This window comes from Rhinopithecus roxellana, chromosome 1 (assembly GCF_007565055.1).
Source record: "Rhinopithecus roxellana isolate Shanxi Qingling chromosome 1, ASM756505v1, whole genome shotgun sequence".
NCBI lineage: Eukaryota > Metazoa > Chordata > Mammalia > Primates > Cercopithecidae > Rhinopithecus > Rhinopithecus roxellana.
In genome coordinates, this window is record NC_044549.1 from 126,346,826 (window position 1) to 126,373,192 (window position 26,367).

General features: G+C 47.2%; 1 protein-coding gene across 9 annotated transcripts in view; it reads left to right on the plus strand.

Moving 5' to 3' along the window:
- Positions 1–26,367, plus strand: part of ATP2B4 (ATPase plasma membrane Ca2+ transporting 4) — a 108,673-nt gene that overhangs the window by 41,517 nt on the left and 40,789 nt on the right. For 7 of the 9 annotated variants that reach the window (XM_010352876.2, XM_010352877.2, XM_010352871.2 and 4 more), the window contains one exon: positions 13,394–14,054. In XM_010352876.2, the coding sequence (XP_010351178.1) occupies positions 13,862–14,054 (193 nt within the window). In that variant the 5' untranslated portion in view covers positions 13,394–13,861. Of the gene's footprint in view, positions 1–4,866; positions 5,160–12,721; positions 12,866–13,393; positions 14,055–26,367 lie in introns of all 9 variants that reach the window. The other 2 variants (XM_030930593.1, XM_030930586.1) reach the window with 2 other exon arrangements.

Below are 26,367 nucleotides of genomic sequence, written 5' to 3' on the forward strand. Positions count from 1 at the left end.
TTGTTGTTGTTGTTGTTTGTTTGTTTGTATTTTTTGAGATGGAATCTCGCTCTTGTTGCCCAGGCTGGAGTGCAATGGCGCAATCTCAGCTCACCACAACCTCTGCCTCCCGGGTTCAAGCGATTCTCCTGCCTCAGCCTCCAGAGTATCTGGGATTACAGGCACATGCTACCACGCCGGCTAATTTTTTTATTTTATTTTATTTTTTTTGAGACGGAGTCTCACTCTGTTGCCCAGGCTGGAGTGCAGTGGTGCAATTTTGGCTCACGGCAAGCTCCGCCTCCTGGGTTCATGCCATTCTCCTGCCTCAGCCTCCCGAGTAGCTGGGACTATAGGCGCCCGCCACCACGCACAGCTAATTTTTTGTATTTTTAGTAGAGACGAGGTTTCACCATGTTAGTCAGGGTGGTCTTGATCTCCTGACCTCATGATCTGCCTGCCTCTGCCTCCCAGAGTGCTGGGATTCCAGGCGTGAGCCACTGCACCTGGCCAATTTTTTTATATTTCGTACAGACGGGGTTTCTCCATATTGGTCAGGCTGGTCTGGAACTCCTGACCTCAGGTGATCTGCCTGCCTCAGCCTCCCAAAGCGCTGGGATTACAGGCATGAGCCACCGTGCCCAGCCCCTTTCTGGGACTTTCATACTTTCCCTTCCCTTGGAAACGGAAGCACGCTGTATGGAAGAGAGAGGTGGCTCATTCATTAATTGCACAGGTTAGGCCAGGCTCTGGAGCTGAGGTTGGGATAGAGAGGTGATGACACAACCTTTCTGCTCGCTTGTAAGAAAAATACACAATACTCTCCACTTTCTCTCCCCTGAGAGACTTCCATCAACAATCACCAGCTGGGGCTGAGTCACCTATTTGCCTGCCCTTTGTCTCTTTCAACAATGAGCCCTGTGTCCATCACTGTGGATGTGAGCCCTTTGAATAGATGTTCTTTCTAGTCCACGAGTTTTGGAAGCTCACTCTACCTTGGGACACTAAAACATGTCTGCATCTCTCTTTGTCTTTTTATGTCTTCCCAAGTAATGGCCACTCTGCTTGAGTTCATACTCTTTCTTATTTTTTAATTTTTTTTTGAAATTGAGTCTCACTCTGTCACCCAGGCTGGAGTGCAGTGGCACAATCTCAGCTCACTGCAACCTCCATCTCCCTGATTCAAGTGATTCTCCTGCCTCAGCCTCCCAAGTAGCTGGGATTACAGGCGTGTGCCACCACACCTGGCTAATTTTTGCATTTTTGGTAGAGATGGGGTTTTGCCATGTTGGCCAGGCTAGTCTCTAACTCCTGACCTCAGGTGATCCACCCGCCTTGGCCTCCCACAGTGCTGAGATTACAGGTGTGAGCCACCGTGCCCAGCCAAGTTCATACTCAAGCTTAGGAAGAGAAGCACAGCTTATCTGGAACCTTAATTCATGGTTAGTGCCTTTCCATCAGCCTATACCCAACAGTCCAGGACTATACCTTTTTTATCTCTGAACCCTTTCCTCACCTCTCCCTTCTCTCTTCCTACCCTATAGGAACTAGGATACTGATGATAGTTGGTTTGACAGGTTTAGAAATGGTGCCTGCTCTGCTCTTTTGACCTCAAGGTGCTGCCAAGACTGATTTTTATCCCAAGTTCTGATTATTCCAACAAGAGCTTATGAGCTAACCAGGGCTGTCAGTTAGGACTTTGACCTCTCCTGGGGCACCAGAAGGATGCTTCCCTGATGGGAGCATCAGTGTCTTCCCCCTTCTCCTGCCCTCTCTCCTCCCCGTGGGGAGTGTTCTCATCTATATCCTTTCTGAGCCATGGTGGCATCTGGGAGACATTCAGTTATCTTATGAGATGGGAGGAAATGGAACAGTCTATTCTATTTGTTCTTTTTAACACTGCCCTAACTTTATTTTTATCTGGTTAATATGCCTGTCAGCAGTAAGAGGTTTTTAATCTCCTAATAAGTGTATACCCATCCAAAAGAAGCTGAAATAAGGTGGGGAAAAGGGGTTGATAAATTCCTGCAGCATCTTTATATTCCAACTAGCTGTTTCTGAAAGGTGACTCTTTCTCTTACTCACATGCTGTTTAGTGATTGACGACCTATAGCATATTTATTAGTCAGTTCACGCTTTCAGCTCAGTTGTGTGTGAGTGTGTGCATGCCTGTGATTAATTACCACATGGACTTGTGACTCCCACTTTCTTGACCTTCATTTTTTTTCTTTATTTTGTTTAGATTAAAAAAATAGGTCTCGCTGTGTTGCCAAGGCTGAACTCAAACTCCTGAGTTCAAGCAATCCTCCCTCCTCAGCCTCCCAAAGAGCTGGGGTTATAGGCGTGAGCCACCATGCTTGCCTCTCCTGCCCATCTTGAACCATCTATGGCCCTTATTTCTTTTCTTCTTTGCTATTTTATTTTTGGTTGAGAGAGTCAAGGCAGAGAGGGCCATAGTGCTTCCATCCAATAGATGCAGACTGACCTCTGATCACTCCCTAACACCTCTCGGCCAAAAGCCTTTCCCTTGTTTCTGGTGCCTGAGACGTATGTGTCTAGGGAGGAATCAGCCGCACTGTTGCTCATCCATCAGTATCTGAACCTCGCATGCTGACTCCAACTCCGTGGTGCTAAGGGTCCTCACCACCTTCAGTAAAATCTTGAGTCTTGCTGTGCAGAAGTAGCCCTTCACCCCAAAGCTAAGGAGAAAGGATTGGATGAAAGTTCTCTGTAGAAGTGGAGGAAACATGTGTCTCCTCAGAGGCACCTTTAGAGGTTGTTCTCTGCAGCCCTCCAGCTAGAGTGAGCAGGCTCCTTGCCTGGGTGGTGCTGCCACTCACATAGGGGTGGGGGCTTCGAAGCTCTCCTCCCACCACCCCTGGTGAATCCTCCGCATCTTCCTCCCTTGATACTGGCAGCTGGTGGGGACCGGGGGAATGGAGGAGTGCTGCTGTTAGAGCAAGAAGACAAAGTGGCTTTGTCTCTTCTCGGTAATATAAGTGCAGTGAGGTGAGAAGACTCTTGGGGTTTGGCATTTCTCCTTGAGGAGCTGAGCCAGAGGCAGGGCTTTGGTTCCTAAGTGATTAGAGGCCTGTGTGGCCAGAGGCCGCGCATTCCCTTTTGGAAGGGAGCTCTCCCATACTCCTTGCTTCCATCTTCCCCTTCCTGGCTCAAGTCATAGGCTCTATTTTCTGGCTATCCTCTTTTTGTTCCTGAGAAAGTTGTGGTGGCTCTTTTTTTTTTTTTTTTTTTTTTAAGCTGACTTACGGAGTTGGGAAAGGAAAACTTTAAAAGTAAAATAATAAAAAACAGACCACTCTGCCATTACAGGCACATAAATAGCTTTGCCATCGCTGGGCTGCACACTCGCTTTGCCATAGCAACCTAAAGTGACTGTTTATAACAGCCTGTCAACTGGCCTGGAAACCAGCAGCTGCTGCTGGCCGCCTTGGCCTCGGAGCAGCAGGCAGGTACTCCCTGAGAGGTGTTATGGAGGCAGTGGGTCTGGCGCTTCTTCTGGAACCGTGGGCAGGGGAAAGGCAGCCTGGGTTCCAGAGGCGACCGGGGCAGTAATGTCTTAGGAGCCAAAGTGAGCAGCGGGTGTCTTTTGTCTTCGTTTTCCCCTCACCTGTGTATGGGCCCCAGCATAGCTCATCTCCTGTGAAGATAGAAGACAGGGCTGGGAGGGCATTTGCTCCACCGGAACCTGAAAGGGGCCTGGGTGTCCCTCTGAACCTTACGAGGTGGCTTGTTTTAACTTTTCAAATAGACTTTGGCTTCTGTTGTAGCCTGTTGAATGACATCCTTTCAAGTCTGTTTTCTCAAAGACTTAAAAAAAAGTGGGCTTTTTTGGGGCTCTATCTGGGAAAGGGGGCTGTCTGGAGATGAATGGAAGCAGAGATTAGCAACCTGGAAGGACTAGCGGAGGGAGAGGGAAGAGCGAAGGAGATACATGGCAAGACCTTCCGGTGCCTTCCCATGTCAGCCTTGAGCTGAAGGGGTTCATGGAAATGCTTTGGAACCTCGCAGCATTTTCAAAGTGTGGTCCCCAGACCAGAAGCATCAGCTCACCCTGTTAAGGAACTTGTTAGGAATGCACCTTCCCAGGTCTCATCTCCGTTCTTCTGCACCAGAAACTCAGGAGTTGGCAGGGAGGGGGCCAATAGGGTTGCCCCAGTTCTTCAGGAGATCCTTGTGCTCACTCTTGGTTTGAGAACCACTGCTCTAAAGCATTACTCAAGTGCAAGAAAGCATGATCAGTCCACTTTCCAAAGCCCGAGGCTGACTGAATGGATCCTGTCTGTGCAATATGTGAACAAGGAAGAGTAAAACAGGAGCAGAGGGGTAGCAGGTTACTAGGGATCATTCCTGGCCCCCTTTTTTAATAAGCACTGTCTTTTCAGCATGGAGCCCTCACTCATTTGCCTGTGACTTCCAGGAAACCGGCCCAGAGAAGGCTGGAATAGGTAAAGTGGGGATGGGAGGTTCTCTGTACTCTGTACAGGTGAGACTGTCAGAATAGAGAAAGGGAATGGGAGCAGCCAGGCCTGATGACCAGTATGGGACATGCTGACTAGTGTCTGGGCCACAGGAATGTTGTTTTGCGTCCTCTCCTGCTGAATGCCTGGGGACAGAGCAGCTGCCCCTGGTGCTCCCTTTTGGTGGCTGAGATGTGGCCTCCTCAGTCTGTGGCCAGGCAGCTTCTTCCCCTTTGTCCTGAGGGCTCCACCAGAACCTGAAGCCTGGGAACAACCAGGTCCCGACCCAGTAGCCCAGGGAGATGACCCCTCTCCATGAGCATGACATGATTCTGCTGAAATTCATTTCTAAAAATAACCTAGGATCCGATCCAGCTGCTAAAAAGCCCCTTTGTTCCCTTGAAACCAGAATATGGAAAGCCACAGCAGCCCCAAGACAGACAGTCTATGTAGTCCAAGGGAGTGCATATACGAAATACTTGAATGCTGCTGCCGGAGGGCTGCGTCCTGTCTGCGGCCTAGAAGCTTCCTGCCGCAGCTCTGAGGAGTGAGAAGCAGTTATCCTTGCTAACTCTTATCCTGAGTGAACGGGGCCACGAGAGGCTGCCAGTACCCCTTTTGTTAAACAACAGACCTTCCAGATGGCGTTGTCACTTCCACCTGAAGGTGGCTCTTGTCCTCCTTAAACAACTGAAGGAAATGGTGAGTGCTGCTGTTTCATCCTCTACATTTTTTTGAGCTCTAGCTTGCTGTGAACACCCCTACCTACACCCCACACACCCTCTGAGTCATTGGAGGACACAGAGGTGACCCAGGCCAGTGTAACTCACACAATTTGAAAGAGATTGGCTTTTCCAAGGCTCTGGGCCTGAGGGACTGCCCTTCTTCATCCTGATAAATTTTTTTTTGAGATGGAGTTTCACTCTGTTACCCAGACGGGAGTGCAGTGGTGCGATCTCAGCTCGCTGCAACCCCTGCCTCCCAGGTTCAAGTGATTCTCCTGCCTCAGTCTTCCGTGCAGCTGGGATCACAGGCATGTAACACCACACCTGGCTAATTTTTTTTTTTTTTTTTTTTTTTTGAGATGGGGTCTCGCTCTGTCTCCCAGGCTGGAGTGGAATGGTGCGTGCGGTCTTGGCTCACTGCAGTCTCCACCTCCCGGGTTCAAGCAACTCTGCTGCCTCAGCCTCCTGAGTAGCTGGGACTACAGGCGTGTGCCACCATACCTGGCTAATCTTTTGTATTTTTAGTAGAGACGGGGTTTCACCATGTTAGCCAGGATGGAATTTTTGTATTTTTAGTAGAGACGGGGTTTCGCCATGTTGGCCATGCTGGTCTCAAACTCCTGACCTCAGGTGATCTGCCCACCTCGGCCTCCCAAAGTGCTAAGATTACAGGCATGAGCCACTGCGCCTGGCCTCTTCTTGGTAATATTGATGCCATTTCAAGATGGAGCCAGTGGACAGGGGTCAGGGGGATAGCAGTACCCTCCCAGGCACATTCCTGCTTCGTCCCACCACACTGTTTCCCTACCCATGCCCTGGAGTTTTCTGTCTTCATCTTGGTGGTTCTTAGAGCCTGTGACATGGGTTGGATCTTAGCAGACCAGGTGATCAGGATCAGGCTGTCAACCTTGGGTCCATTCTTGGTATCGCTGTTTGGAGAAAGCTTTTGCTATCTGTGGGTCCTACCTTCTCCCTGCCTTCTGAAGGCATCTGGCCAGAACTGGTAAGTTTTGCCACCATTGTCACTGCACAGCATATCCTAGACAACACAGCCACTCCAAGACTGAGAGGTGTTTTATTTTTATTTTTTGGATCTTGGATCGCCACAGATAATGCTCCAGTGAACATCCTTGCACATACCCCCTCCAGGCCCTGGATGAGAATTTCTTTGGAAGATGTAGCCAGGACTAGATGACTGGGTCCACAGCATGCATAGATGTAGTTTGACCAAAAAGTACCAGGTGGTTCTGGGGAGGAGGGATGAATTCTGGATTCCTGAGACCCAGGGGCTAGGAGTGACACTTTGTCTCCAGATAGATGCTTTGACTCTAGCACTACATTTTTGCGGTGGAATTAAAGAAGGTGCTGTCAGAGTAGCAGTCTTGGAGAGGGGAAAGTAAGTGAGGGAGGCCCAGGGATACCACCTCCTAACCAGGAAGTGGTGTTCTATCTTCAGAAAGAGAGAACTGAGCCTGCGAATGACATCCTCTCAAGTCTGGTTTCTCAAAGACTAAAAGGATGTGGGCTTTCCTTGGGTCTCTGGGATAGAGGGCTGTCCCGACATGACTGGAAGCAGAGATCAGCAACCTGGAAGGACTAGAGGAGGGAGAGGGAAGAGCAAAGGAGACATGAACCAGAACCCAGAACTTCAGGATGGGAGTACCCCACCCCCAGGAGGCTAAGTTCTAGGGGCTTGCTGAAAATTAGCATCAGATTCCCTGACCAGGCCATGGTATACTATCCCATGGTGAGGCCAGAGGCCTGGCTTGGTGCACCCGCCCTCACCTGGCTTCCTGGGTTGGATGTGGCTGTTGGATGATGATGATAAGTGGTGCCACCCACCACCTGAACTTTAGCCAACACATGCTGCCTCTGACCTTGTTCCCATGCCTCCAAAGGGCTTCAGTAGGCTGAAGGAGGGCATGTGCTCTGGTCTGCTTCTGCAAACCAGTTGGCATTTAAGGAGCAATTAGGGCAGGTCAGACTTGGGGAGGGAAGGAAGAACCAGGGATTGTGATGAGGACGGCTGTCAGACCTGAGGGATGGGAAGTGGCCAGGGTAAACTAGAATCTGGGTCATGGAAATAAGGAGCCTGTGATGAGGAGGCGGGCAGAACAGCCTCTGCCCGAGACTCACACCTCTGGAGAGAAGGGCTAGCCAGGGATGTTTTAGGCTAGGCAGCCTACCATGGTCAGGTTCTTGCCAGCTTTCTTGATAGGGCACTGTCCTTTTGGAAGTGTCAGAGTGCCAGAGAGGAGTAGAGCTTAAACCCTCCCAGGTGGTACACAGGAAACAGCCCTGCTGGAAAAAAGACAGAGAACGCAGAGCAGGATCTCCCTCTGTGCTTCTCCCAGATCACCATGGGGAGCAAGGCCAAGGGCATGAGATGACTGAGTGGAGGAAGCCCTCATCCCCACCACTGGGCTCTCCAGGTGGGAATTGGATATGCTTGGACTCACAGCAATCTAGAGCCCAGCGCTTTCTGGCTTGGGGTGGGGGTGAGGTGAGGGGAGGGGAGGAAAAAGGGAAGGAGAGGGTATCTGCTCCCAGAAAGCTTTGGGTCTATCTCTATGCCTTCCCAGAAAGTTCACAAGAGGTAGATATTTCCCTGACCTATTTCAGAGCCTTTTAGGAGTCAGGAACAAGGGACAGATGGGTTTATGTGAGCCTTCTTTTCAAGATTTAGGAAGTAAGTTCATAGCTTTGTTTCCATTTTTTTATAGCATTGTTCTCGTACTTGAGGCAAGGTGGCTTTGGATTCAGATTAGGGCACAAATCCTGGCTCTCTGAATCTGTATTTCCCTGCTATAAGATGGAGAGGTCCTTCTTATAGGGTTGTTGGTGAGAATTCAGTGAAACAGTATATGTAAGACTGATAATAGCTACAGTGTGTGGACCAGCCACTATACCAGGCACTACCTAATACATAGGGGTATATATATAATTTCTCATTTTCATATCAAGTCCCTAGTATGGCCCCTAGCACATGGAAGGTGCTCAACAAATCTTTTTTCCCTCCCTTCCAACCTCTCCAATCCCACATCCCTGTTCCTGAGTATAGGGAGAAGTAGAGCCTCACTTGGAATGAGGGAGACTGATTCAAAGTCAGAAAAAAAGACTACGGATTTTCTGAGGGGCTCCTAAAGCATGCGCATGTGTGTGTGTGTGTGTGTGTGTATGTGTGTGTTTTCTGAAGCAGAGTCTCGCTGTGGCCCAGGCTGGAATGCAGTGGCACAATCTCAGCTCACTGTAACCTCCGCCTCCCAGGTTCAAGCGATTCTCCTGTCTCAGCCTCCCAAGTAGTTGGGATTATAGGCATTCACCACCACGCCCAGCTGATTTTTTTCTATTTTTAGTAGAGACAGGGTTTCGCCTTGTTGGCCAGGCTAGTCTCAAACTCCTGATCTCAGTTGATCAACTGCCTCAGCCTCCCAAAGTGCTGAGATTATAGGCATGAGCCACCGGGCCCGGCCCTGAAGCAGGTTTTATATTGTAGTTGGGTGCATTCTAAAGTGGGACCAGGCTGCTTCCCCTCTCCAGAGGTCTGCCCTTCCTCACCCCTCAGGTCATGCCTGGCAGTGATGCTGGCACCCCTGCCAGAGTGTCTCCAAGTGCTACCAGCTTGCTCCTGAGCAGAGGCTGTCAGCCCATTGGGGAGGACAGAGTAGGGCAGGGCAGGGAAGTGTCTGCTCCACTGAACAGCCCCCGCCTGTAGCCCAGAAGCCAGAGTGGACCAGAGCCTCTTGTTATTCCAGGCAGGTCTATCTGCAGTGCTGCAGCAGCCTGAAGCCCTAGCCCCTGGCCCCTCCTGTTTCCTTTCTCCCATTTTTATGCATCATATCACATTCAATAGGAGCATTTAGTAGTGGGGAGACTCGGAGTGAGTTCCTTTCATATTTTCACTCTTCATATTTCACCCACTCTATAACCTATACGAGGTGTCATTCTTTTTCCTCATAGTTTGGGGATGTATTTCTTCTTTAGCATCCTGGGAAAGCTAAGAGTGAAAGATTCCTTGGACAAAATTGGAGGAAAGTGTGTCTGATTAGTGTTTACAGTTTGGTGACTTAGAACATAAGGTTCTTGTCTCTGGCAGCTCCTCATTTCTAGAGGCTTTTTTTTTTTTTTTTTGGAAGTCAGGGTCCCACTCGGTTTGCCCAGGCTGAAATTAAGTGATACGAATACAGCACACTGCAGCTTCCACCTCCTGGGCTCAAATGACCCTCCCACCTCAGCCTTCCAACTTGCTAAGACCACAGGCATGCACCATCATGCCCAGCTAATTTTTGTATTTTTTGTAGAGACAGGGTTTCACCATGTTTCCTAGGCTGGTCTCGAACTCCTGAGTTCAAGTGATTCTCCCGCCTCAGCCTTCCAAAGTGCTGGGATTAAAGGCAGGAGCCACCGCACCTGGCAGATGCCTGCCTTTTAGAGGGCCTCTTAGAAGTTTGCCAGAAAATGAGGAGGTTTAGGCTCAAGAGAAGGAGTAAAGTGTAACAAAAAGAGCACCAAGCAGTCAAGACCACTGACTTGCTAAGACCAAACCACTTTTTTATCTCCCTGGACCTTTGTATCTTCATTTGTAAGGCGAGGGTCACAGCTGTCCTAGCTAGAGTTGATATGACCAATGCTTTCACATGTCATCTACAAATTATAGAACAGATATTATAGGACTTTAGGAGGAAAAAAGTAAAATGTTGTCTTAATGATCATGTAAAGCATTGTGATTTCTTGCCCTAGGAGGAAGAGATGAGAGAGTTCGCTCTTCTAGCCTATCATCTCAGGCTTGCAAAATACTGGAAAAGAGGAGGGAGTGCATACCTTACTCAGAATGCCCCAAGCCGAATGACTAACCCTTACCTGACAAGAGGTAGTACCTTCCAGGTGTCTGAGCAGCGCATTTGATGCTGAGATGGTGTGAGCACCTTTAGATTATTCTTTGGCAGTTGCCTAATCAGATTAGGGGCCAGGCAATCTCAGCAGCTGCAGAGAGCTCATACTCCAGAGAGCTCAAAACTCAGAAGTGTGGACGTCATGATATGCTTCCTAATATTATAGAGATCCCACCTTAAACCTCGGCCTCCAACTCTGCACTGCCCTTTTGACTTTGTGCCAGCAGCTTAGTGCTTGACTTACTGTGTGTTTCTCTAGATCAGCCTGTGGCAAAAAAACCTTTTCATTCTTTTCCACATGTGTTCTTCAGCCCCATGGGTTCTAATCTTACATGAACTTGTCCATCAGTTGCCTATGGAAGTGGAAGAATCTCTCCTCTTTGGTACTCTGAAAAGAGGTTCAAAGTAAGGAAGGAATTCTGCCAGGTGTGGTAGCTCATGTCTGTAATTCTAGCACTTTCGGAGGCTGAGGTAGGAAGATCACTTGAGATCAGGAATTCCAGACCAGCCTGGCCAACAGAGTGAATCCCCGTCTCTACTAAAAATACAAAAAATTGGCTGGGTGCAGTGGCTCACCCCTGTAATCCCAGCACTTTGGGAGGCTGAGGCGGGTGGATCACAAGGTCAAGAGATCGAGACCATCCTGGCCAACATGGTGAAACGCCAGCTCTACTAAAATACAAAAATGAGCTGGGCATGGTGGCATGCGACTGTAGTCCCAGCTACTTGGGAGGCTGAGGCAGGAGAATCACTTGAACCCAGGAGGTGGAGGTTGCAATGAGCTGAGATCACACCACTGCACTCCATCCTGGCAACAGAGCGAGACTCCATCTCAAAAACAAACAAAAAATGAGCTGGGCATGGTGGTGGGTGCCTGTAATCCCAGTTACTCAGGAAGCTGAGGCAGGAGAATCACTTGAACCTGGGAGGCGGAAGTTGCAGTGAGCCAAGGTCATGCCACTGCATTCCAGCCTGGGTGACAGAGTGAGACTCTTTCTCAAAAAAAAAAAAAAAAAAAAAAAAAAAAAAAAAAAAAAGGAAGGAATTCTGACTCAGACTGTCTTTTCTAATTCTCAGAAGACTCAAGAACCTATATGCTGGTGGTTATTGCTAATGGTTATAACCTAGCTAATGGTTTTTGTTAATGAAGCTGCCCTAGAATATTCCATTCTTTTTGTGCGGTGGGGGGTTCCCTGGCAAGGAAAGATGGAAGGGCACATGGAGATTATTTTTCTTCTACTTAAAGGGCTTGATAACAAAATTTCATTAAGATCAAATTAGGCTTTCTCCTATCACTTAAGTGTCCTATTCTGGACACTGGACAGCTTTCATCTAAGATTTCCAAGGACTGTTTCTATAATTCCATTCCTTTATCACTTTCTTAGGGTGGTGCAAAAAGACAGGGCCCATTCTCTACCCAACTAAAGGTGGAAAGAACAGAGTCCTGAAAAGGCTAAGTAACATCCCTATCTTCATGGAGCAAACATTGTAGTGGGTGAAGACAGAAAAGGTAAAATCCTCTGATTCCTAGTTCAACACTATCAGCATTGTTCCCAACATCCTCTTGAAAGGTGAAGTTCTACTTAAGGGTCAAGATGGGTTTCTTGCTGCTATAGCTCTTCCCATTTCTTCCAGGCTTGGAGAAGCTGAACAGGGGTGAAAACTCTGTGGTCCTGCCTGTTCCTACACCAGTCTGAATGAAGGGAGTTTGACACATTGCCTTAGGTTCTTTGTGGATCTTCTTATTTCCCAGATAAGAAGGGGTTATGATATTTTAAAACAAATAGAACCCTGCTTTCTTAACTCTTTGTAAGTCAGAGTAGTGCTAAAAATCTATGGGAGGAAGAGGAGGCAAGGGGCAAATTGGGAGAGGGAGGAGTATAAATCAACCTGCATCCTTGTGGAAGCTTCTGGGAAGAAGATTGTCAGAAATTGGCAAAGACTTTGGCTACATGTGACTTTGGAGGAGATCACTGATAAAAGAATCAAGTCCCTTATCTGATGGTTCTTGTGTTTCTTTGTTCACCTTCTAGAAGTAAGGGTGGCATCTATTTATTACAGAGAGGTTGGCCAGAGCTCCTTGCTACCCCCTGGTAACTGAAGTCATCAGTGGGGACTATGTAACCGGGGCTGGGGTCCCATGTTCTGGTGCTGTGCTAAGAGCCCCTTCACATTTGAAAAGCTGATGTGTGGCAGTGACACCTGTCAGTGGCATGACACACAGCAGCCCCACTTTAAAACTGAGAAGGGGCCTCAGGATAAGTTCTCTTCCCACCTTCAGCCCTCTGTATCCTCACCTACACATAGCTCCACCACACCCCCTAGTTAGCATGCATGAGAGGTAATGCATCTTTCTGAGGGGAGAAATGCTGGCCTCTCTCTGGTGCCTTTATTCAGATGATGTGAGACTCTGGTGCTCACTCACAGGCTAGCTTGTCTTCCCTGCTGACCTTGCTGTGGCCCTATCCTCTATCTGAATTGAGAGGTGTCTTATCGCTCCCACTCCAGAGAAACTTTAATGCTTAGGCTTCAAACTCCCTATCTTTCCTCCTCAGAGGTCCTTCTGTCCCCCTTACTAAAAAAAAAAAAAAGTTCACCCTGTATCACCAACTGACAAAGCATTTTACTCTCCTCTTCTCCCCAAAAGCCTCTTGGAGTAGGGTGGAGCTTAGCCTCGAGACCAAAACTTGGTGCCTGCCAGGTTGAGACCTGCAACAGGCTACAGAATTTCCATACACCTGGAAGCTGAGTACTCAAAGGGGCTTTGGAGGATTTTGACATCTTCTATCAGGTTGTCTTCCTTATGTGTAAATGTGTGTGTTGGGAGTGGGAAGAGTGTGGGGTGTGGGAGAGGAAGGCCGACTGACAGGCAACCCTTCAGATCACTTAGATCTGAACTCCTTTTTCTGACCTCTTCTCATCTTTTATAGATAATGTCAGACTAAAGGATCCTGTCACAGGTCCCTCAAATAGACAGGGAAAACATTAGAGCCATTAGAGGTTGTAACCATTTGTTTCCAAGTTTCTGAAGCTGTGGGTTTTATGTTGCTTGGTTGGGAGAGGTGAGATATAAAGACTGGGGTATATTGAAATTACTCCTCTACATTGGAGTTTGCAGTCTGCGGGGGCCTCCCAGGGAGGAACGGGCCTCTCCTGAGTCAGCTCCCTAAGCTCAGGCCTCAGCTATCAGTTCAGCTCAGACCTCAACTGTCACTTAAACCCTTGTACTTAGACTGGGTACCTCTTGCCCTTGCAGATGCTGGATACTCATGGCTGCTCTAATGGTTTCTTTTTGTCTATCTTTGAACCTTTATTTCAGAGATCCAGTTGTCATCAGTATCCAGGAAGCTCTCCTCTTCCTCCTCCTGACGCCTCTCTACCACTACAGTTGCTGGTTGTTGCTAAGGTTGCTGCCATGGTAACATGCACATCCTGTTTACACCTTCATCTGGGCAAGTTGGTCTAAGTAGGAACCTACCTACCCTGGACAACCACTATCATCACCACCTGGGGACACCAATCAACGTGACACGGAGTCCACCTTTCCACTCAGTTCCCCCATCCTCTTCCTCCTCTCACTGCCAGATTTCATACAGAAGAAAGGATCTAGACTTCGGACAGCTACTCGGGAGCTTATTGCACAAGATACATTCGATCTGTTCCCTCACTGGGCCCCCAGAGAAGCAGGAATTAGGAAGAAGTTGAGACAGGAAGGCAGGAGACACTGGTCAATTGAAGGGAAACACTACATCTTCTCTGGTTGAAGGGCTTGGTAACAGCAGGCAAAATGACGAACCCATCAGACCGTGTCTTGCCTGCCAACTCGATGGCCGAGAGCCGTGAAGGGGACTTTGGCTGCACAGTAATGGAACTGAGGAAGCTCATGGAGCTGCGTTCGAGGGATGCTCTGACCCAGATTAACGTCCACTATGGAGGTGTACAGAATCTCTGCAGTAGACTGAAAACCTCCCCTGTGGAAGGTAAAGGCCATATCAGGGGTGGGGAGTTGGAGGAAGGTGGCTAGTGTTTCAAAATATTCTTTTCCCAGCTTCTAGAGAAGGCACATTTCTGGAGGCCCAACTGGTATATTTTTGTCAGGTGGGAAAGGTATGGCATCTGAAGCACTGAAAGGAGGTGAGGCCATGAAGAGCCGTATCTTTCACAGAGATGATGTTTAGAAACTGCTATTCTCTGAAGATTATTCTTTTCTCCTTTTTATTTTCTTTCTTTCTCTTTCTTTCTTCTTCTTTTGTTTCTTTCTTTTTCTTTGGTTTCTTTCTTTTTCTTTTCTTTCTTTCTTTTTTTTTTTTTGTGTGTGTGTGTGTGAAACAGGGTCTTGCTCTTTTACCCAGGCTGGAGTGCAGTGGCGTGATCATGGCTCACTGCAGCCTCAACCTCCTGGGCTGAAGCCATCCTCCTACCTCAGCCTCCTGGGTAGCTGGGACCACAGGCGTGTGCCACCACACCCAGCTAGCTTTTTTGATTTCTTTGTAGAAATGAGGTCTCAGTATCTTGCCTAGACTCATCTCAAACTCCTGGGCTCAAATGATCCTCCCACCTTGGCCTCCCAAAGTGTTGGGATTACAGGCGCAGTGAACCATTGCTCCTGACGCCTCTTTTCTCCTTTTTCTGTATCAGTGTCCATTTATTTTTAAAATGTTTATGATATAAATGTTGTTGTCAGTAAATAATCAAGTCCCTTCTTCTATATGTCTGATTATAAAATACTTTAATTCTTCCCTACACTGAGCTTACAGTTTAATGAATGGAGGAAGGAAGGGTACAGAAAAGTGAATAAGTCCAGCTGCCCAGTTGAGCACTTCTCTGTTATATACTGTTAGAAATGGTATCTCAGCTCATTGCAACCTCCATCATGGGATGATAGGCCAAGCAGGGTGGGTGGCTCACATCTGTAATCCCAGCATTTTGGCAGGCTGAGGTGGGAGGATCGCTGGAGCCCAGGAGTTCCAGACCAGCGTGGGCAACACAATGACACCCCATCTCTCTTTTTTTTTTTTTTTTTTGGAGACAAGAGTCTTGCTGTGTCACCCAGGCTAGAATACAGTGGCATGATCTCAGCTAACGGCAACCTCCGCCTCCCAGATTCAAGCAATTCTTAGCCTCCCAGGCAGCTGGGACTACAGGTGTGCACTACCATGCCCAGCTAATTTTTTGTATTTTAGTAGAGATGGGATTTCACCATGTTGGTCAGGCTGGTCTCGAACTCCTGACCTCAGGTGATCTGCCTGCCTTGGCCTCCCAAAGTGTTGGGATGAGGAGGCTTACAGGCATACACCACGACCAGCCTCTATTTATTTTAAATAAAAAGGAAAAAGAAGGAAATGGGATGCTAAATCACAAGGTATATAATTGTACCCATCATATCTTTGGATCACTCACTGTTTTGTGTCAGGGAATTATAAGTGATTTTTTCAACTCTGCTGGATGCACTTTTAATGTAGTTCTTCTTAATCTTTTTGTTGTTGTTGTTTGTTTGGGTTTTTTGGGGTTTTTTGGGTTTTTTTTTTTTTTAGATGGAGTCTCACTCTTGTGGCCCAGGCAGGCTGGAGTGCAATGGTTCATTCCCGGCTCACTGCAACCTCTGCCTCTTGGATTCAAGCAATTATCCTGCCTCAGCCTCCTGAGTAGCTGGGATTACAGGCATGTGCCACCACACCTGGCTAATTTTGTCTTTTTAGTAGAGTTGGAGTTTCACCATCTTGGGCAGGCTGGTCTCAAACTCCTGACCTCAGGTGATCCGCCCGCCTCAGCCTCCCAAAGTGCTGGGATTACAGGTATGAGCCACTGCGCCCCGTCTTAATCTCTTCTTAAAACATAAAAAAATGTTCAAAGATAATGAAAAATCCAGCTTTGGGCTTTCCTGGTCCAGCCCAGTTGCCCAGTGTGCCATGGTGTGATGAAATTTTGCCTCATCAAAATGTAGAAAGAACAAAAGGAAACTTCCTTTTTCACTTTTGCCTGGTTTTAGAATCTCCGTAGCAGATACTTATTTGGCCCTGTACGTCTGGCAGTTCATAGTTGAGTAGTGTGAGATGGAGCAAAGATCTTTTCCATTAGGGGCTTTCAGCCTCATGTGGTCTCCTATTTCTGAATCTTCCTCAGAGGCCACAGCATATTTCTCACAAATTCTAAGAAGCTGTTATCGTTTGCCAGTGCTGTATTATAAGTTAGTGACTTGGAGCCTAGACTCTTTAGGATGAAAAAAGAGAAAGAGATTTTTACATAGATATCTATACCTAGTTTATGTCTTATTTTCTTTACAACCTAAGGAAGCTTCCTTCATTACTTCTAGAATTTGGTTTCCTATCTCACAGGCTTTGAGTTCAAACACTAGTTCCACTATTTACTAGCTAAGTAGCCCTCCATAGTTTACTCAGCCTCCCTGAGTCTGTTTCTTCTTTGAAAATAGAGTTGATAACACCTAGCCCATAGAGTTACTGAGATTAAATAATATATGTACAGTGCTCATACTTATAATTAGGTGTTCAATAGATAAGTTTTCTCAGATTAAAACAGAGTCCATGTGTCTGTAGATACTTGCCAGAATATGGGTGCCTATGGAGTGCAATGTTTTGTCCTATCTGGAGAGGTTACTGTATGTGTAACTGCAGCTACTGTCCATTTAATTTGCTCACTTCTTAATCACAAAAAAAAAAAAAAAAAAACACCTGGGTAAGGTGACAATATCTAATTGCTTTCGTGTGGCTCAGTCTCTGCCTTCTAATGGTAGCCCTTAATCATAGCCCTTTGGGCTCTGTCTACTTCTTGCCAGCTAGATTTCTTTATTTGGTCACTTTTACAGCCGTAGTGACTGCTGAGGGTCTGTTCTTAGTTATATCTTCACTGAGATCATGCAGTACTTTACAAACACCCATCAGAATTTAAACAGGATCTTTCTTTTTCCCTTCCTATGCTGTTTTTGATCCCTTTGGTCAGCTGTCTCTCTCACAAACAGGCACTCGGGAGTCCAAAGAAGCTGGAACCTAGAGAGCTCCTGATAACAGGATTCCGGCTTTCCTCCAATTTTCCAGATCCCTTCCCAGAGCTGCAACTGTTTACTTTCTGATTCCCAGAGAGCTTCCATTCCCAAAGGCCAACATACATTCTACTTTCTGTCAACATTGAATATTAAATGTTGCAGACATAGCTAATGCTCTTGGATCCTTTCCCAGTCCTGGTTTCAGCCCCTTCCAATGGCAAGTGTTTTCCTCATTACAGCCCCTGGCCATGCTGTCGCCTAGGACTCCTACCACTGGCACAGTTGTCTGCTGCCATGTACTGCTTCCTTAGATCACAAAGTATGCGTCCTGGTGTTTTTCTTTTTTTCTTTTTTTTTGAGAAGGAGTTTTGCTCTTGCTGCCCAAGCTGGAGTGCAATGGCGCCATCTTGGCTCACTCACTGCAACCTCTGCCTCCCAGGTTCAAGTGATTCTCCTGCTTCAGACTCCCAAGTAGCTGGGATTACAGGTGCACGCCACCACTCCCGGCTAGTTTTTTGTATTTTTAGTAGAGATGGGGTTTCACCATGTTGGCCAGGCTGGTCTCGAACTCCTGACCTCAGGTGATCCACTCACCTTGGCCTTCCAAAGTGCTGGGATTACAGGCGTGAGCCACCGCATCTGGCCTTTTTTTTCTTTATAAGAGATGGGATCTTGCTATGTTGCCCAGGCTGGTCTCGAACTCCTAGACTGAAGCAGTTCTTCTGCCTCATCAGTTTGTATTAATGTAGGAGTTACCATAAGGTTTGCTCTGGAACTGGGGAGACAGGGTGTTGGAAAACAACCTTTCCATTAGTAATTTTTAGTCCCCAATACCAACAGTGACCTCCTAGTGTGTGAGAGGAATAAAGAGATAAAAAAAAGTAGGAAAAAAAAAAGAAAGAAAAGGAGATATAGAACAGCTAAGACATAGGAGTATCTACCCAGGCAAGGGTAATGCTCACCTGTTTAGTTAGGGTAGGCAGAGAAAAGATCCCCAATACGCTGATGCTATAAAAAGCCAGCCTGTTCATGGAAGGCCACATAGCCTGACAGCCTAACATAATTTTGTCATTGTGGGAGGTCCCAGTGGACCAATAAGAAGAATAAAGAAATTTACCTGGTGCTTGAATTCTGCTAGTTGGGAACCAAGGTGAAAGTGAAGGTCAGAGAGATTGATTCCTAGAATATAACCCTTTTCCTTTATTTTCTATGACCTGATAGCATCTTTAGTATAGACTGACAGAATTTTTTTTTTAAACTATAGCTTTTAAGGGGACTTATGGAACTTGGGGTTTATTACATTTCTGACACTAACGTGGTTTTATTATCATAGATTCACACAATTCTAAAGGCAGGTGGGACTTCATTATCTCTTTCGGCTGGCCGCAGTAGCTCATGCCTGTAGTCCCAGCACTATCTGTGCTTCTGAGATTCTCTGTGTGACTGCTCTAGCATAAGAAGCAGCAGAGCATTAATGGAGTGTAAGTCAGAAGGCATGAAATATTCCATCCCATTCTACCTGGTAGTAAGACCTTAGACAGGTCATTTAAACCCTTTAGCCTGGAGAGAGGGAGAGAGAAAGAGAATATTATTATTATTATTTTGGGATGGATTCTCACTCTGTCACCCAGGCTGAAGTGCAGTGGCACAATCTCAGCTCACTGCAACCTCCGCCTCCTGGGCTCAACTGATCCTCCCGCCTCAGCCTCCCAAGTAGCTGGGACCACAGATGTGCACCACCATGCCCGGTTAATTTTTGTATTTTTTGGTAGAGATGGGGTTTTGCCACCTCTGTGTCAGCCTCCCAAAGTGCTGGGATTACAGGCATGAGCCGCCACCAACCCAATATTTTTTTGTTGTTGTTTTCAATTTTATTTTTATTTTTTGAAACAGGGTCTTGCTCTGTCACTGAGGCTGGAGTGCAGTGGTGAAATCAAGCTCACTGCAACCTCCACCTAATAGGCCAAAGCAGTCCTCCCACCTGAGCCTCCTGGTTAGCTGGGACTACAGGTGTCCACCACCACGCCCAGCTAATTTTTGTATATTTTGTAGAGACAGGGTCTCTCCATGTTGCCCAGGGTGGTCTTGAACTCCTGGGCTCAAGTGATCTGCCCACCTTGGCCCCCTAAAGTGCTAGGATTACAGGCATGAGCCCTTGCGCCCTGCCTCAGCCCAATGTTTGGATACTGGCTTGTGTTCCTTGAGTATACATTAGCTAGTTAGAGTAAGAGGAGTTGCCCCCGTGGCCAAGAGTTGGTTAGACTTAAGAAGGCTTGGAGATGTTTAGCTACATGGCCTTCATCAACAACCAGAAATAAGGCTGACAGTATGAGCCAAAAAGAGGAGAAAATTTAGGGCAACAAGAAAGGGTGGGGGGAGACACAAAGGAGAATACATGTTTACATCGAGGTAACTAAAGATTTCACTGTTTATGGCTGTATATAAACAAAAGCAAAGATGCGGGGGTGAGGCTGGAGCTCCTGGGCAAGCTGTGTTGCCTTGGGTTTATCAGGAGGGACAATCTGAGCATTTTGCACAATGGAATCCTTTTCATTTGCTTGCTTTGTTCCCCATTCCAGTTTTTTTTCCCCTCCTTTTATTGTCTCTTCTTCTTTCCCTATCCCATTCCCACCTCAATCAATCTTTCCAATCCCCAAAGAACAGAGCAGTTTCGTTGGTATAGGCTGGAAGATAGCCTTTCACCTTCTGAGTGGTTTCCTGTGGAATCTCATGGCCTCGTGAGTGGAAGAAGCCTTTGGTGAATCTGGGATGAAAATTACCTGTGGCTTAAGGGGAAGAAGGAAGAGGTATTTTCCTTAGTCTCAATACCCTTTTGTGTGTAGGAAAAACGGAGGGTCCTAGGTGAGAGATTCTTTGACCTAGGTAGAGGTTATACGTATTCTTTTTTCCCTATATAATTTTGCACATTGGTCCTTAGCTATGCTATCCTTTTTAGGAGGAAGAATGGTGTTTTCTGAGGAAGAGTTAGGCCATTCCTTGGAGGCAAGGTCTGGGCTCATACCAGAATGGGAGAGAAGGGAAGCCTTGAATAAACAGTAAATTATTAACTATAGGCCTTCTTTCAAAAGACTGAAGACTATTTTGGTTGAATTTGGATCTAAAAGATAGTTGGTAGAACTTTCTGTTTTATGTTCCTTCTGTACCCTTCTACTTCCTTTCTCCTCTGCAGAGTTGAAGGTGTGACAGTGAGATATTGAGGTCCTCCAATTCTTTTTCAACAACATTCAACTAATACTTAATAACTGCTAGGTGCTAGGGACACAAGGGTGAACAAGACAGGTGCAGTCCCTCCTTCCACAGAGCTTACAGGCTAAAAGAAGATGTATATGAATGAAGACAATTTCAGGAATCTTGCCATAGGGCTTTGATGAGGAAGAGCAGGGTCTATGGGAACACAGTATGGGGACTTAAGCTGAAGGCATTGCAGGGGATGGGAGGTGGGCTTAGAAGCTGGAGATGGTATACCTGTGTCATCTGGGGATCACCCAGGGAAGCTCTAGCATAGCCACACTCTATGATAATTGCTGCCACCTGCTGAATATTCCTGGCATAAGATGCAAGCATTTTTGCCTTCCTTAATTACTGGGTAGTTACTAGGTTTAGGGAGCTGAGATTCCTTGGGGAGTAAATGGCAGGAGGGGAAAAAAATGTGTTTTAAGACGGCCAGCCCGTCCTAAACAAAAATTACAATTTTGTTTTATTAGCTTGAGGATTTAGATGAACATCTCCTATCACCTTAAGATCTCTGGGGCCTAACTGTGTTCCTGTCACTCTGCCTTTTGAGGGCAGTGGCATGTTTTACCAAGAATTGTCCATTTTGCCACAAGCTGAGATATACTGGGATTGGGCTCTTTCTCAGTGTGGCAGATTGAAATTTCTAGTAGTATTGTCAATCTGGAAAAAATTGAGTACATATCCCAAGTAAATGTTCACCTACAAAACTACTGCCTTACTATTAATACATCTAACACTTTTATTTACATAATAAGATAGGCAAACATAGAAATGGATGAGGTGATACAAAATGGTCTGATATTTTCCTCACACTCTAACAGATGGATGCATGCCCCCGACTTAGAGACTGCCGCTCTAAAGCATAGTGGTGTTAGGGGGATGCGGAGGACTAGGCGAGTAAAGATGGGATGGAACAGATGTGAGAGGAAGATGGGCAACTGGCTTCTTTGAGATTTTCTTCCCTATCTTTAGAGCTTATAGTCTGTTCAGGAATATCAATTTTTAGGAGCTCCTCCATTTGAGATTAGAAGCATAACCGCTATTTTTCCTCTTTCTTTGTGCCCTCTGCCCTGCAGCCGTCATTTCTTGCCCCAACTCTGCTAAGGGTGGCATATAAGTGACCCTAATAACAGTGATCTGGGCATGGCCTCAGAGATTAACATTCTGTGGTCCACTCTGCCTACCAAACTTTGGGCAGATGGATTATCACTAACTAGTTCAAGATGTGAGAGAGACTCAAGCCAAAAGTGTCCTCCCTCTGTCCCTCCCCATTCCCCACCACAGGGAATTCCACTTTGCATCCTGGGAATTCCCTGTCTGGTTTGAGTTTCATGCCTAGGGCTGAATTAGGCCTCTTGAAGGCTGTGGGCTCTCTCTTCCTAGCCCAGCCCAGGCTCTGCCAGTTCTTTTCTACTTAGCCCTCCTTGCCTGGAGCTGGGCTTCTTGGTTCACTGGCTTAATGCTGCCCAGCTGGGGTCAGAAGGATCTTCACAAGGAGAGTGGCTAAGTCTTCCCCAACCTGGAAGCAGGAAGCTTCCCCTTCCTGCGTTCTCTCCTGGAGCCTTTTATGCTCCATTCCTTTGACAATTCAGCAGCAACATTTGCAAGTTTTTGAGGCGTCTGGTTTGGTTTTTAAGCTTGCCTTGCATTGAACCATTAGCTGTTGGTGGGAAGAAAAATAGCATTCCCTCGTTGGGTGAAGCAGATACTGCATCTACCAAAAGTGGGGCTTTCATTCTTACTGTTTAGCTCCAAGGTGGGAATATGACACCAGACGGAAGCACATTCATGAAGTACAGAAGATGGCAGAGTGGCAGAGCAGAAAGCTAAGCAGAGAGCTATCTAGGGAGCCTTTTTTCCCTGGGCCACAGTTGCTGTTTTCAAAAAAAGGCGAAGAGCAGGGGGCGGGATAAAGGGAAGCATGCCCTGAGGAAGTGGGCCACCTTGGGAAGGGTTTTGCTGGCCAGAGTGAGGAAAGCAGCATTGTACTCCAGGTTCATCATCCTCTGGCTGTGACCTTGAATCGATGGCTTTAAAGAAGTCTAGCTGATAGGGAGCAAATCTCCAAGCTGTGGGTGTGTTAAACTGGAGATGCTGAAGCAGGGAAACTGCGGTATACTCGAAAGAGTGGCATTTGGTTATTAGCCAGAGATGGCTAGATCTTGCATGGCCCTATTTTGATTTTAAGCTACTCCTCCCCCTCAGTCCCCAAATCCAGGGTTGTTGGTTTTTTTTTTTAATTAATTTTAACTTTTTTTTTTTCTTTTTTTGAGACAGGGTCTTGCTCTGTTGCCCAGGCTGGAATGCAGTGGCAAAATCACGGTTTACTGTAGCCTCAACCTCCTGGACTCAGGCAATCCCCCTGCCTCAGCCTCCTGAGTAGATGGGACCACAGGTGCACGCCATCATGTCCAGCTATTTTTTTTTTATTATTTGTAGAGACAGAATCTTTCTGTGTTGCCCAGGCTGGTCTTGAACTCCTGAGCCCAAGCTCTCCTCCCACTTGGGCCCCCCAAAGTTCTGGGATTACAGGCATGAGCCACCAAACGAAGCCTAAATCCAGGGTTTTTAAGGAAAGACTTAAAAGGTTTTCTGCTGCTGTTTTTCTCAAGTACCAAAAGAGGACTGCCTTCAAATCAACCCAGAGAAAATTCTCCCTGGTACTATATGTGTGGGAGAAGATTCTGCTGCCTCCTTTGGCAAGGTATCATAACGCAGACAGCTGGGAAGTCCCTCCTGATGTCTACCCTAGCCCCACCCTTTCTGGGGCTGAGCTGGTTCTGATAAGTGGTGCCTCTGCCGATGTCGTTGGCCCTTCCCTGCTGGAGCTAAGCCACTGAGGGCTGGGCTGCATTTCTCCTCCCAGGCCCTAGGTCCTGCACGCTCATGGCAGACACAAATGTTCCACTGCTGTTTATTCCATGTTCCCACCCAGCCTGGGCAGGGGCCGTGCAATTCCCCAGCAGGGGGTGGGAGTGATGACTTCATAGCTGAACATTCTGTTTGCCTCTCCCAGCTCATGTGTTCAGTCTGGTTCATAGGGCCAGAAGTACTCCCACTCTAGATGGAGCTTTCTCTTTCATGTTCTTGAGGACAAGATTTCCCCCTCAGTTTCCTGAGGAATTTCTAGGGGAAACCCTTTTCCTGTGTTTCCAGCATTCTCTCCTTGCCAATTTTTCCTTCCCGTCTCCAGGAGATTGTGTGAGTATCTGAGAAACCACTGCAGAGATCAGGGCCTTTTAGAGCCTTTCCCCAGGCTGGACAAGTATTTGTGTGAAATTACAGCTGCTGAGATCAGGGCCTGAAAGACTCTCTAGGGCAGAAAGAATTGGAATGGAAAACCCAAAACTGGGGATTGGCCGATCTCCCAGTCCCACATGGCTTTCCCATGCCTTACCACATGTCAGAGAGGATTCCCAAGGCTACTACAGCTAAGATCCTTGACCTGCCCCACCCTGCCACAGGGCATACTGGGAACTGAGACAGCCACTTGACTTCTTAAGGTTGCTATTGTACGAGCTCAGGGTGACTTAAGGTGGAACACAAAGATGAGTAGAAAATGGCAAAAAAAGAAGCAAGCAAGTGACTTTGAGGGCAGTTAGGTCGCTTCATTTGCTTGGGTCCAAAAAAGGCCATAAGAAATGTTTTATTGAGTACAAAATTCATAGGTTTGGACTCTGATGAACCTGATGGCGATGTTACCATCCCTGAGGCCAGGAAGGAAGAAGACAGGACTAATCCACCCCAACTGTAGACAATGGGAACAGCGCTGGCTTGCTTAGAGGTACAGAGGAAAGCAGCATGCAACCCTGCCCTGTGGTGAAGGAAGTAGGGTGGCCAACCATCCCTGATTGCCTGGGACTGAGTGGGGTTCCCAGGAGGCAGGAACTTCAGTGCTAAAACCTGGCAAGTCCTGGGCAAACTGGGACAAGTTAGTCATACTAGATTGAAGCCTCAGCTGAGTGCAGCTGCCTCCATGCCCCAGTGTCCTCTGTGTCTAAGTTGGCATACAGTGGCCCACTGTGGGGTGGCATAGACTCTGCCACTTACTAAACTCAAGTAGTTATACCCCTGCCAGGCCTTAGTTTGCTTCTACGTCAAATCGGGTTAATAGTAGCTACCATGTAGGGGTTTGTGATGCTTGAATGAGAAGGCATGAATGTGCCTGGTGAGGCATCTGGCACATAGTAATCACTTAAATGTTAACAGTCTTAGTTATCAGTCATTCTTTCAGTTCATTCTACAAATTTGCATGTGTACGATGTGCCAGGCAATGCTGTAGGCCTGATGAACAATGACAAAAATCCTGCCCTTGTGGAGGAGGTGAACAAGCAATAAATGAATGCATCCTATTATATGTTAGGTAAGAAGACCTGTGGAGGGAAATGAGTGAGCAGGATGAGGGGCATCAAGAGTGCCGGGTAAATACAGTGGTCAGGGTAGGCCTCACTAAAAAGAAGACATTTGTACAAAGACCTGAAGGAGGTGAGGAAGTGAGCCCTTTCCAGCGAAGAGGAATCTGGGCAGAGGGAACAGCTTGTGCAGAGGCCTTGATGTAGACACATGTCTAGTGCGTTCAGAGAACAGTAGGCAGTCTGGCTGGGCCAGATCTCAGTGAACATGGAGAAACTAGTAGGAGATAAGGACTGGGGGACTGGGGGAGTCATAAGGGGCCTGGAAGCCCATCAAGTCCTTGGTGCCTAGTTTTACTCTAAGTAAAAGCCAGAGGGTTTTGAGCAGATGAATCGCATGTACTGCCTTAGATCTTAAAAAAGATCATTCTGGCTGATACATTGAGAAGAGACTAAGAACAGGAGAGCGAGGGTGGAGGCAAGGAGACCAGTTGGAAGACGATTGCTATAATCCAGATGAGGGAGGATGGTTTAGACCAGGATGATAACAGTGAAAATGGAAAGTGATTGGACTTTAGATATATTTTGAAGCTGATAGGATTTCTCGACTATATGATATAGGAGATGGGGGGCTGGGCATCACGGATGATTACGGGGTACTAGCATGAGAACAGAGAGGGACGGTAGCCCTGTTCTCCGCCCCTCGTATGTCCCTCTTTTTGGGAGGGAGGGTTTCATTAGGCTGTTGGGGTGCACCTTATGATCTTTAATATCTGATATCTTGGTTTGCCCTCATAACCATCTACTAAACCATGGTAAGGAGGAAAGGGCATCTCCTCCCTTTACATTGTGAATCCTGCTTCTTTGAGAAGCATCCCAGGTAGGTTAACAAATTACCAGCACTCCTGCTTCCCTTCAGCAAGCCTGGCTCTCCAGCACAGCAGGTCCAACTTGGCACAGCCTTGCCATTTCTGGTCCCTGGGGAGAAAGGACCAGCAAGGCCCTGCCCCCTGGCAAGTCTGCCTCTGCCTGTCTGGGGCTAAAGATGCCTTACCCAGAACACTCCTTTCCCAGGCCCTGGCTTTCCCTCCTACTAGGAACCTGACTTCTCAGGCTGGTGGGGGCAGGGAGGCTCTGGGGAGCAACTCAATTTGCTTCTGGAGGTTTGGCCAAACCTCACAACTCTGCGGGGCTCAGCTGTGCCACTGAACTGGAGGCCAGGGCGATGTGCTTGGGCACTGGGAATCAGGAGACCCTGGGTAAGACATCAGGCACCACTTCCCTAACCAGCTCCTGTGTCTCTCTCCTAAGCACTAGCAAGTGAATGTGGTCTCAAAAGAGGGCCCTCACACCCCTGACTGCACAGGTGTGGATGCCAGTTCTTCCCCTGCCCCTAACTTTCATCTCCCACCCCCCACATGTACCTTCCCAGACAGATGAGTATCTTGAGTATGTCTCCTGATGCTTTTTGTTTTATAGCATAGGGAAATGGAGGCCATCCCAAGCTCTGCAAATAATACTCCCTTGGGTACCTATTTTCCCATTTTCAAAATCTTTATCTGTTCAGATGTCTTCCTCAGGTCCTAACCCAAATCTCTCCTCTTGACACTAAGGGTAACACTCCTGGGTTTGTTTGTTTGTTTGTTTGTTGTTGTTGTTTGTTTGTTTTTTGAGACAGAGTCTCTC